We start from the raw sequence: 13,572 nt of genomic DNA, 5'->3' as shown, positions 1-13,572 counted from the left end.
TCCAGCGGTAAGCTACCTTCCTCAAGGCAGGCTCCAGAAGACAGAAACGCAAAGTTACGTTCAGGATCCCGACTTCCCTGCTTCACCAAGGCAGGCAGAACTGTGCTCTGCCAGGAAACATCTAGTAGATCTAAAAGGTAACAATTGAGAACACCCAGGCCATAGACATCACAGAACTTTTAAATCAAGTTTTACTGCCAAAAATTTTATTTTACACTCAAGTAGTAAATTAATATAGTGTACGTGTCATACAGGATGCAGAAGTACTACATGAACATATTTATTTGTTTGCAACAACAGTTTCAGAAAATAAAACATTGTAAGTTCTCTGATGTTTCAATACTCGACTTACCTTTTTTGCAATATAAAAAACATTTGAGGAGTGCCAGGAGAACAAACAACGGCCATAATTTGTAACCAAGGAGTTTCTGACTGAACATAAGGAAAACAAGGTTTACAGTGACGCTAGCTAAGCATTGGAGCAGGCTGCCCAGAGAAGCTGCACAATCTCTGTCCCTAGAGGTTTCCAAGATCCAACTGGCTGAAGCCCTGAGCCCTGGTCCGAATTCAGCACTGACTCTGCTCTCAGCAGGAGGCTGGACCAGAGACCTCTCTCAAGGTCCTTTCCAACCTGAATGACTCTACGATTTGATTCAAGCCCAATCAGCAGCCAAATTCAAACAAATCAACGAATGCTTCCCTTCTTCCCCTCTCCCAACAAAATCTTACCAGAAAATGCAATACTCATCTTTAATGATCATCTTTACAACGGTCCAGCACAACTGTTATCAAAGAAACAACCAGCAAATGAAGTGTACAGAACAGTATCAACACCATATTAAAAGACAAACTAAGAGCCTTTGCATGATTTAAAATTCTCTTTGTAACAGCAAACACATTTTTAATGCCAAATGTGTAAAGAGCCATAAACAACTGTATAACAATACCAGAGATCTTCCTAGTAATTTTTAAACGGGAGATTTCCTATTCACACTGAGAAAGGACACCACAGGAACGTAAGCAAGATAACATCAACATTTTAGTTTCCAAGTTTCTATTAGCCCTCCATACACTGGCAGTGCCGTGCCCCCAGCAAGCGCCCCAAGGAAGCCAGAGAATGAGGAGCTAGGAGGTGGAGAGGAAGCAGGGAGCCCCAGTGCTTCCCAACATCTCTATCTTGGGGACCATTTCTGTCCAGTTTGAGATGTCTTTCTATTGCTAGGATTTAAATGCAAAGCAAGCGGAACTATCAGGAAGGACTCAATGCACCTAGTTTCTTAATTTATTTTTATTTCCATATGAACAGAAGATTTCGATTAGACAAAAGGTCTAAGGCCTCCACCCAGCATTAAAGCAGTTGTAGAAGAACAAATTAACTAACGGTATGACATGATACAAACTGGCAACAAAGAATAAACATAAAACCTGAAAAACACTAGAAGAGTCTCTGTTTTGTGCCAACAAGCAGCTGATCCTCTAAAAGAAAAGAATTATTCTGGTGCAAATAAACAGTGATTAAATGTGTGTATACCCACACACAAACTGAATCTGACATTCAGCTTTACATCCTACAGTCCCAAAACCCCAAACTTCTTAGTTTTATGGAGGACCTTGCTTCTCAATCTCAACATGTATACGAGGATAATTATGAGCAATCAAAGGTCAGACAATTTGATCAACAGTGAATCTTTGCAAACATAGTCTTCCAAATCTGAAAGCCTGCTAAAACTGGGAAGTCAGATAGCACACCTACACAGAGAACCATGCAGTCCACCACGCAGGCAGATCTGACTGGGCTTTAAATTAGGGTAGCACGGATAGAGAAGTAGTACAGCACAGAGCTCCGTTCTAGACCTACAGGACAAATAAACATTTGGCTGTTGATAAGAACTTGCAGTATTGCTGCAAGTATACAGGCTACCTTGTTTGCAGCTGGCTCAACTGTATCTACACTACCCTGCAGTGTAATATAGCGTATCTTCAGTTAGGGAAGATACAGAGGGCAGCAAATAAGAGAAGCCAGTGTAAGGGTGGGACAGTAACAAAGAGGAGCTTTGTGCCTAATACTCGGGATCCAGCCAGTGAAGCTCTCAAGCACTTTCTTATTTCAAGCAACGGTAAAAGCACTGAAATCAAGTTGCTGTAACAAGAGAACTGTCAGCTCTATGTGCAGAAACAAGACAAGTTATATACAGTAAATACAAAGTTTTTGCCCTTCGTTTCTTTGTATCTGAACTGGTAGAAAACCAAATCAAGGCCCAAATTCAAGCACTTAAGTACTTGGAGAAATAGAATCTACTCCAGCTCCACAGTCCTGAAATAAGACCAAATCTGTGGGACTCGAGTCTCTTAAACACAAAACAAGTAGTAATTTGGTGGAGTTCCTTCTTCAGCACATGAAACAGCTAAAGCCCAGCCACAGGAGTTTAGTCCTGCCAATTTTGGTACTTTGAAGGGAGAAAAGAAGTCAAAACGACAGAGGTTAAAACAGTGAAGATAAAAGATAAGAAAGAACACAGATAGTGAAGAGGGCTGGAATCATCAGATTGTCTCAACTACTAATGTTGAGACATTTGATACACAGGCATGGGAGAAGTGTCAGGGATAGAAAGGTTGTGGCCCTGGAAAATAGGCAAGTAAAATTGTCAGGATGTTAGAAAATAGTCTAGAGGGAGGTAGGAATAAAATTAGATCTTTGAATCTGAACAGGTCTGAGACTGTGGCTGGATACTCAAGGAATCATCTGGAGATAGAACTATGGGAGAACCAAACTGGGGAAGGAAGCACTGGATTTTGAGGGCATTCAAATTAAAGTGTAAAGCCAAAAACTTGAAAACAAAATGGAGGGAGGATGTTCAGATACATGAAATTAGGGGATGACAAATGTGGAATAAAGGGCAAAGTATTAAAAAAGAGAACCAGTTAGGACAATGGGTGCCATCCCCTTCAAGACAGAGGAAAGAGAAACTTGGTTACTAGTGAAGGAAATGAGAGGAGGATTTAAAGAGGAAGAAGTCATTCAATAAAAGGAGCGACACACATAAAAGATAGAGAAATAAAAAGGGCAAACTCATATAGTTAAGTGTCAGAGAAGCCCAGTTGAGAAACAGATTCTTAGAAGTAGAACAATTCTGAAACAATCTCATCATGCAAAAATCAAGATTGGTTTTGAAGACACATTTTGTATCAAGAACGAATGGAGAAATAAAATGAACAGCAAACCTGCAAGCAAGTTCAACAGTTAAAAAAAGTGAGATAAAAGGGGTTAAAAAGTCCATTTGGAAGGAGAATTAGAACAGGTAAGGCAAAGCTGAGTCCAAAGCTGTGTTGTGCTGACATACTCTTCAGAGATATTCGGAAAGGCAGGAATGGAAATTAAGAAGTTACAAGAAAAAATGTCTGGGGACAGGGCAATGTGAGAAGCAAGCAAAGAAACCACGTATAGAGCAGCAGATAGAGATGAAAATAAAGACCAGTGAGTCAAAGGAAGTGAGGCCAATGAAGGAAGGAGGCAGCCGAGAAGACTAAAGGAGTCAGAAAGGTTAATAGACTGGAGATCCCAGAAGGAGTGAGTGACAGGGTAGAGGAGAGAGAAAGAAAGATAAGCTGAAAGAGAGCAGGTAGTGATCAGAGAAAGGGAATTTAGAAATAATAAAGTGAACAGTATTTACTAAAGACAAGGTCACGGGAATGATTGAGGCAGTGAGAAAATCTGTCTAAAACTAGAAATCAAAGGCGTTGGGCTGGAAAAACAGACTGAAGAACAATGGAGTTAAGTACTTACCAGGGGGAAGAAAAAAAATAGGGCTTGCCCATGGTGAGGGATAAAATTTGAGAAGACAGAAATGGGCTGAGTTTAGCAAAGTCACAAAGAAAGAAGCAAACTAATGGTCACTAGGAAAACTAGACACAGAGGACTTCAAATCAGTAAGAGGGTAGAGCAGACAACAGGACAGATGAAGCAGAAGCAGTGGAAGACAGGAATCGTAGGACTTCAGAAGTGAGCATGAAAGGGAAAAAATTTTTAAAAAGCATCAACTGAAGAACAAGGTTCAGGGAAGGGAGTAAAGTTTGAAAAAGAACCTTAAAAATCTGTATTTGAGTCATGTTTGGAAACATAAGTAACACCCCACTGGGCATGCCCAGCGCCTGTATTTCCCTCCTTGGGTGATCTTGGTAGAAAAGTTTTATTAATTCATCCAGACCAAACCAGAGATCAGAAATTCAGACAACCAGCACTGCCACCAGCTAGATGATGTCGGGGTATGGCAGGGTTGGAAGAACTTTTGACTGTTAAAGAAGTATTAAAAATGATGGAAAAGCAGTGATTTGAACTCTGCTATCCAGCACCTTTACTTCCAGACTAAATTAACTCTCCACAAAGCAAGACTTGAAGGCCTTCATTGACTCTCCCTCACACCAGCCTCCTGTTCCTAGAAGCTCAAGTACCTGACACAGCGTTTGCCACCAGCATTCAGATTCAGCCATTAAGATTCTCATCTCACTGTATAACAGCAAAGACAGAGATTAAGTGGACAGATTGCTGAAAACAAACATCACTGTGATTTTGGGTCCCATTCAGAGATATCTGAGAACCACTGGCGTAAGAAGTCCTTCTCCATTTCCAAGGCTCTGTCAAGAATTTCACTCTATAGCTTTCTTAATCATGAGCATGAATAAAACACCAGCCTTCTCAGACACTTCTAATACTGTATTTCATCTTCCGGTACATTGGCATGTTTTTAAAGTTTCTGCTCATTACAAAAAGACGACATACTTCTATTGCCTGCTCATACAGTTGGTAGCTGGATCATTAGAGTGCAACAGAAGAGGGGGGAAGAAAACCCCACAGTATTCCCTGCTACCAAGCCAGTGACATACAGAAAGTATAAAAAGTGAGCTGAGTGCATCATTTCTATATATCCTACTGATTACTGTTTATTCATGTGCGTATATGAGGTTGACTCAAAATTACTGAAGCTACATAAAAAACAGCCTACCTATAAACAAGAGTTTACAGGACTGGGACCATAATGGGAGCTCTTCGTTATTTTTATGCTTTTCAGATATTTTCATATGGTTTGAAAATTATTTTAGATTTGTTTTTAAACTTTTAGATAAAAACACTCTTTTGGGTTAATTGTGAATATATCTGATGTAGTATTTTTAGAAAAAATTTTGACAAATAATACGAAAAAGATTTTTTGTATGTGCTGTCTTTTGTTACAGTCAAGAAAACTCACCATAATAAACTACTGGAAGCAGTAAACTGTCCGCAAGATAGGTAGCATCTACCGTAACATACATACATATCTGTAACAAGAAAAGTTTGAAAAATATCATAGAAACACTATCATTTTTATATCGTATTTAATACCTGTATGTTTTATTTCTATTAGACTACTGCACAGCAGGGGAGCTTTCAAGACAAGACAAAGATTTTATGCAATGTCATTCCAAGCACAAAGTTCACTCATGAAGCAAGTTAATACTGTAGCATTACTGAAATAAAAGGAGGAGCTAGTCAGACATTTTGATTAGAAATGTAAGATGCTCTCTTTAAAGAAAATAAACACTTAATGCCATAGCTGAAAATAAATAGTGCCAAATGCCGCCAACAACAACATACAAAAAATAGAACGGTGTTTTATAAAAGAAATTTTTTTATAAGTGTATAGCACACATGGGAGTGTTATAACAGACTTATCATTTTCATGTTACTAGGTGCTCTTCTTAGGGGATAGATTCTACAGTCCCCAGTTATATACGCAGTTCTATTAACCCATAAGGGCTTCTTAATCATGAAGTTTGCTACCAGAGTCATTTGTACCATTCATTTTACAGATTTTAAAATAGGAACAACTATTTCTTTTCCTCAGCACAAGATTTAATCATAAATACTAAAAAAACAACAACAAAAAACTTTAAATGCTTAAGTATACACATTTGCTAACTCTTAACTCATGTTTTCGTTACTCAATGTATCCTCCCAGACAAGGCGGGGCAGGGGGGGGTAGAATCTATTACTGGTTTCTTTCAGGAAAAGTTCAATACTTGATGCATAATATTAGATGCAAATAGCCTGTGTTGGGGGGTTTTCAGTGATTTTTTAAATGTTCTAGTACGTTTCAGAAAAAAAATGGTTTGAGTACTTGTGCATATTAAGAGCTAATCCTGGCAGTCAAGCAAGTATTGTGCTGCCTTTTCCAATACAAACCATTTCATTCTGTGACATATGAACTGTTGTTACAGAACATTACCATCATTTTTAAAATTCAATAATCAGATAATAAATTAAAACAAATCTAGAGTTTGCTAGACACAAACCAAGGTTTCTCAAATACCTCCTCCCTACAAATTGTTCCACTGAAGTCCTACAAGATTAAGTACACACAAAAGATAGAAGAAAAACTAAGGATTCATCCTACAAAATCTGGAAAGAAAAATTAAAAAAAAAAAAAAAAGGAAAAATGTATTAAGATAGGCTGATGATCTGGCACATACTATTTAAAAACTCCTGTACTTTGCCGAACACCATTTCCATAGTATTTGTAGTTTTAAAAAATACAAAACCAGAAAAAACTCTGACCTAGCTCGAACATTTCATCCACAAACCGCACAGTTGGATTTTTATTCTTTGAGCATTATATCAAATCAAAAATTAAAGCTGCACAGAGAAAGAAACAAAAAAGATCTGAGCGTGCAGGGAATTGACTGCATCTAGAACCTATATGTGTAGGTACATACTGCTCCTTTTATTTGAACTTCTTTTTACCCACATAAGGAAAAAGATTTAACTGACCGTAACAGCTTCTTAGCAATATCACTGGTAATAATTATGTTTTGACAGTTCTGTATAAGAAGTTCAGTCTTGAAACTCAAGAAATTTCAGTCCATTCTCCATTTTTACCACATTTAAAAATAAGACACCTTCCTTCCTTAACAATAAAATATTATTTAAGCATACCCAAAAAGGCACTAAGGTCTAACAAAAGTATTTTGAATTCTCTTTTCAACTAATAAAGTATTTGTAAGACATTTTGCATATATATTTATTTCCCAAATTAAGGAGTGGCAACTTTTCTCTTAAACATAAAAGCTAAAATTTACTTTTGCTAAATATAAAACTAATTCTCAGGATACAGTATACAAAACCAAATATTCATAAAGAATATATTTTGTGTTACACTACGCTATTATATCTTTTCCAAAAGGTTTCTGTAGTTAAAAAAAAGTTTTAAAATTTAAATATACTGTAAGGTCATTCAAAATATTTTAAACACAAAAATCTACAAACAGTGACATACATAAACAGCTGGGAAGTTGTAACTTAAAGATAGCATCTTTTAACCAGACCTTCTCATAAACGCTAGCCTCAGAAGAACCCTATTTGCTACAAGAAGCATCTGCATGGTTTTAAGACTTAACTATGCAGACTCCTATTGCCCCAGGGCAGTGCTGCACAAGTCTATTGAAAACGATCAGATTGCAGAAGCCACACCTTAAATTTTCCCAGAAAACCGCCAACAAATGTTTTATGTGCATTATGACAGAATAACAAAACAAAAAGGGATGTTACAAAAATTTCAACGTGACAATTTTTCCTGAAACTGTTTTCCCACCACATGTGGCAAGCAGAGAACTAATCCTATCACCTGTCTACTCTTACACTGAGAACTGCAAACTACAATTCAATATAAAATACAAAAACCTTCTATAATAACTATGTCCCTCTTAGAACAAAGATTAAAATAAAGTTACCTGTGCTGATTCATACCTTCCATAAATTACTAAAAAGGTGAGAGATTCAGACATTTTGCTTCTGGATAATAAGCCTAATATCTGTATCATGTGCAAAAGTGCAACTGTGTTTTAGAACTGAGGCCCAACTGAATACAATTTTGTTATTAAAGAAAATATACTTGAACCCACTTAACATGGAAAACAGTGGTTCTCGGTATCTTTTAAAGTCTTGCTTTACATATTTAAACCTGTTGTAAAACTGCAAGTTAGTAAAAAATATAAAAAATAGAAATAAACAGAAAACAACATAGCTTGTATATAAATTGGTTTACAATTCAAAGCACAACAGTAAGCTTCAAATAATTACATTTCAGTAACACACAAAGAGGTGGGATGATTTACTTAAAGCACTTGGTTATTTCTGCTTTTTTCTTCATGGTCTGATGTCTGTTTAGCTGCTCGCAGTGTGTGCATGCATACGTTTCGCTACATCATAGACATAGGTTATGTCTGGTCGCTTCTCTGGATCCGGGTTGATGCACATATTAACTAATTGTCGCAGCTAGGAAAGGAAAATAACATGTAAGAAAGCCAACGATCCTGTCAATTAGTATTTGTGCATTATTAAATTCAAATTAATGAGTGGCAAAAATTAGCCAAACGTAGCAATTCTGCATAAACACACACACTCAACCCTCCCTCTCTCGACACACACTGCACACAGTTTTATGCAAGCATGTATGCAACATACTCTCGTGATTTTTACGTTTTGTACTGTTGTCCAGAAAAACTGATGGGCAGATTTAAGTTCTAATCCTTTTAACATACAACTTTAGACATGTATTTAGTCCCGTTATACATCATTTAAATGAAAATTCCTGTGCTTTTGGAGGGCTATGCCTGCAAAACGCAGAAGGCTGAAACTCTCACCGAGAAGGTAAATTGGGACTGCTTGCTCATTCTCTCCCGATACAAAAGTTAGCCAGCAATAAACGGCATTGCTGCGTGACAGGTTCCAACAAACAAAAGGCAGTGATTCTCCTTATAACACACAGTTAACCTGCAGAACCTCCTCCTGCTAGAGGCTACCGATACACACGCATTCAGAAAGCAACTGAACAAATTAAACCCACTGAGGGCTATTTAATATAAAGACTCTACCTTTGACTGAGGAGATCTCTGAACTTAAAACTGGAAGCTGGGGAAGTATTTTGGGGAAGTATCACATTACGCCAGCCCTGTTACTCCCACTTGCCCAATGTTGGAGACATGATACTGGAATAAATAACCTTTGGTTTATGTCCCAGTATCTATTCTTATGATTAGATCACTGATTTTTTTCTTTATGTAACGAAGCACATAATTAACAAGTATGTTCACGGAAGCCTTTACCTGGGAATAAACAAATCACTATGACTAGAAAACCCCAATTTGTTTCCACAACACCATAATTTATCGGGTCTTCTATAGTGCACATATTCAGCAGAAGCAACCCAAAAGAGCTTCCTCACCACTCAGACACTTCTCATTGCCTCCACAAATTGGCAGAACAGTTGCAGGTTTATCTTCCTCCCTTGATATGCCTCAGGTAATGTTAGAACTTAACGTAGTCCGGATAACCTTCTGAGGGGGCATCTATTTTAAATTGTGTGCATCTCCTAAGCATTTCGTAATGTGGAATACACCTGCTTCATGACAACTGATGAAAATGTTTACCATCCTTTGCAAGAGCAACTTAACCAACCCTGAAGCTCTTCCTTCATGCTTTTTAGTAGCTTTGCCAAATCCTCCTGGATCTCTCATAGCTTTGGGCAGGGGGGAAACAAACAAACAAACAACAAAAAAGCCAAACACCTTGAGATCCACCCTTCTATGGCAATATTTCAAATTTGGTTCAGTCTCCCTCTCAGTACTATTAGGTATGACTACTGAAAAAATCTGTAATTATTGCAACTAACACAGAGCGACCTCATCACCATGATTATTCAAAAGTAACATAGATTGTATATTCAAATCTGCCATCAGAGAGTTTCCTTCCTGCTTTTTATAAAAAGACCAAGAAGGATTTTAAATTATAATTATACTCCTTTCACTTTTCAGAAGATTAATTTAAATACACAGGAATAGGAAGTCCAGAAGTTAAGTAAGAAACATTGCATACTGCTATTTAAAACTTTGTCCATTAGCCCTTGCAGAAACATTGTAAATTGTATACAATGTACAGGTTTTTCATATTTAACAATACAAAAACCTATGTCACTAGACATCCCCCTTCTTTAGCAAGAAGGGCTTAATATTTAAAAATGAGATCATTAATTCTGAAGATAGCGGTCAGATTGCTGAATTGAAACATATTAAATCCAAATAATCTGTAATAGACTTGCTATTTGAATCTTAAATATGCTAAGTGTATTTTGACTAATGGAGTTATAAAAGCCATCATATTGCTTCTGGCAGCCGACAAATAAAATACAATGCCACTGACAGGAAAAACTATTAGCCTGTAATAACCCCCAATCATTTGGAGAACAGAATGCTGGAAATCATGAACTATTGTAAGAAATAATAATTGCCAACATGCAATACAAATATGCAAAGCAAAACAATCTCCTGTAGAAGAAGCAGGTGGGACACAGTGTAAGCAACAGGCACAATGTACTAGCAGAGATGAACAGCTTGCTATGCAACACCTCAGACAGCCTGCATGGAAAACAGGAGAGACTGAAGAACATCCAAAAACCCCAAGCCTGAAATTAGACTCAAGTAAGTAAACATTTTGTAAAGAGAATACAAGTGTAATTTATCTGGAGAATAAGACCTCGAATCTTGTACGTATACATTTATCTTTCTCTGTGAAGACCTCCATCTGTTCAATAGAACTGCATACAGTAAATAAAGTCTTAGTAAAAGACTTTGAAGGATTAAAACCTATAAAGCTATCATCAGAGGGGAGACAGAGTATTCTTTCTCCTCTTTTTACCAGCTGTATATCGATAACTTTACTGTGGGTAGAACAGCAGAAGTAGACCTTCAAGAAATCTACCTGTGAAAAGCATGAGAAGCCTTGTTTACCTCCAGGAGGCTACTTCATGTCTTTTCAATCCTGGCCTGTGAGTAACTCTGATTTTGCTTTCTAAACTGAACTTTATCATCTAAAAATCAATTGCAGACTCAAACTGTTCGTGAAGTCATTGAACAGGAAGCCTTCCTTCAGAGTTACTTTGTTACTTCTTACAGTATATTACAATTCAAAGCTTCAATAAAATGGCCAAGACAACTCATTGCTTAGAAAGACACCGCAGAAAAACGGCATCATTACTCAGAAGTACGTGTAAGGCTCTAGGTCCTATTAATCCCTGTAAGTACACTTGCAAAATCCATTCACCCACATGTTGTCTTGACTGGTGGCTTTTTGCAGCTTCTTATTTTTACTTTAACCAAAATGCGTGTGTAGCTACTATTGTTAGGATGCAAGAAAGGATCTGCAAGAGAATGTTCACAGTAAGGGACAGTCACTGAATCAGTTTACTCAGAAATTCTCTTCCCAACACAGTGCAAGAGGTGAGCTCAATTAGTGACGAACCTTCACCATTACTGTAATAAAATAAACCAGTCTCATACATCTCTTCTGGCTATGAGTCTTAACATTTAAATGTTGGTCGCTGCTATAACTGCAAAATCTCCTTCCCTGAGCTGCCTATGCTTGGGACACTGCACAACGACAGTACAGATTCCTGAGTAATTTCAAAATCCTTGAGCTCTTTTGAGCCTTCTTATTGAAGAGCAAACCTTTGGGAGAAGGTGAATTAATTTTGCGGTACAGGCTGAAAACAGTTACAACAGGAAGACAGCCTTTCAGGACTGAAACTGGGACCACACTGGATGTTAATGCTTGCTTATAGCACTATTCCTTTAACTCCTGCAGGAATATCCATTTCAATAAACCTGAAATCCATTTGTCAACCCTTCTAAGTATTGATAAAATTGCCAATGTAGCAGAAGAGCCTGACAGTACCATGGGAGAAGGCACTGGGATTCTAAAGTCAGAATGTCAGTAGAGAGAAGAGTAATTTTTTATTGTCTGGCACAGACTGGCCAACAGGCAGAGCAGACTTATGACTGAGCTGGAGGGACCTCCTATTGCATCCCCAAGCTGCAAACTTCTTCAGCTGCTTATTGTTCTTAACCTCCTCTGTGCACCTAGCACAATGACTGTCTTTAGCCTGGAGCTTAGGCTGACATCGGAGCAGTGGGACACACTTTCTTTAACTTTAGCAGGTTTTTCAGCTATGAAATAAATATCCCTCAAGTCAGGAGGAAGGGGGGAGTGAAAGACAGAACTATGACAGGCAAGTACTTTGCATTGTTAGCCAGTTGAAAAAGAGAAATTTTCATATAGGAAATTTTGAATGGGAAAAAAACCCAAACTCTTCTTACTCTGAACAGGAGACCTTCCCGAAATCCTTTCTCAGTGTTGTTCTCAAGCCCTTTTGCTGGCAACTAACACGGCCATTCTAGACCTGCCGGCTCATTCAGCCTTCACATCTGGGCAGGAGGTTGGCTATGGACTTTAGAAGAAGTGCACCTCAATCAAAGAGGAGACTGAAAAACTTCATCTATCACGAAAGCAACACGATACTAATATTGGCTGACAGGATTTTAGGAGTATTGACTGGGGGTGGCAAGGGAGGCCCAGAGCTTTGAATTCCCTAAAGCAGAACAGCTTTCAGTAAACGCTGAGTACTCACACTGAACACCAGACGTTCTTTAGGAATATTCAAAAATTGAGATATCCTAAGTTGTTAAACATTTCAAAATCTTGGCTTATGACTCTACTGCTGAAGCAATAGTTTGTGAAAAATGCATCTTAGACTATTAGGATTTCTAATCAAAGGTTCTGAAAAAAATTACCCATCTTACCATCTATCTTAAGGTGTATCTTTCTGTCACACTATTCTCTGATGACACGGATGTCAGGCATTACTAAAAGGTTAGTCTTATAGAGAGTTCAAAATTTAGAAAAACTGTCACATCTTAAAACTCATTAAAATTTACTTACAAAAAGTTTCTCTAAAAAGCACTTTTCTTGTATTTTGTAACGAAAGTATTTACACTCCTGTATCACAGGATGCAGAGATCTACACTCAGTGAAATTTTTCTTTCAGAAAATTCTTTGTTATAAAATATGAAGTGGGTTTTAGTGTTCAGTGATCCCTGATCTTTACTGCTCACTGAGTGTGCTTCCAACCTGGTTAAAGGTTTGATATCTAAATTTCCAGTACAGGTGAAACATTTAGGATGGTATCCTAATATGATAGATAATGTTTGTTTGTTTGTTTTTTCATACAAGTAAAAAAAGGTATATTTTGGTGCAATAACTAACAAACACATCTATTTTTCCATATACCTTAGGGAAGACACAAGTCTTCATATCAGAATATAAAAAAGTTCCCATTACAGTCTCCATAGTTGATTACTTCTTTTAAGTAACTATTTCCATACCTCTCTTCATACCTATCATAGCTCTGATTCTCTCATTATGTTTTAAAATAACTTATGTGTATTTTGCAGATAACTGGTTTATCCAAGGTGCAGAAGCAGGCGTCTGCTTTCCAATAAAGAAAACCTAACATGTTGTGCTTTGCATCTGTTTTCAATACTAGAAACTATACAGATGTAAGAAAAAGGTGGAATCTCTTTCCCCATCCAAACTCTAAGACCTTCTATCTGGGCCAGACTTTGATATTTGCCCCTTGGCTGGGAATCCGCATATCCAACTTCACACTTAGCTGCAGCGAAGTAGCCCTGCAGGCAGGCCAACTTCAACGA

The 13,572-nt window shown here is 37.6% G+C and overlaps 1 protein-coding gene across 1 annotated transcript in view; it reads right to left on the bottom strand.

Moving 5' to 3' along the window:
* Positions 1-266: 266 nt before the first annotated feature.
* Positions 267-13,572, bottom strand: part of NEK7 (NIMA-related kinase 7) — a 63,135-nt gene continuing 49,829 nt past the window's right edge. Inside the window, exon 9 of the mRNA XM_009326164.1 lies at positions 267-8,305. Coding sequence (XP_009324439.1) covers positions 8,195-8,305 — 111 coding nt within the window. The 3' untranslated portion in view covers positions 267-8,194. The remainder of the gene's footprint in view (positions 8,306-13,572) is intronic.

Source organism: Pygoscelis adeliae, unplaced genomic scaffold (assembly GCF_000699105.1).
Source record: "Pygoscelis adeliae isolate BGI_AS28 unplaced genomic scaffold, ASM69910v1 Scaffold256, whole genome shotgun sequence".
NCBI classification, from domain to species: domain Eukaryota; kingdom Metazoa; phylum Chordata; class Aves; order Sphenisciformes; family Spheniscidae; genus Pygoscelis; species Pygoscelis adeliae.
The sequence above is the reverse complement of the archived record's forward strand: the minus strand, read 5'-3'. Positions and strand labels throughout refer to the sequence as shown.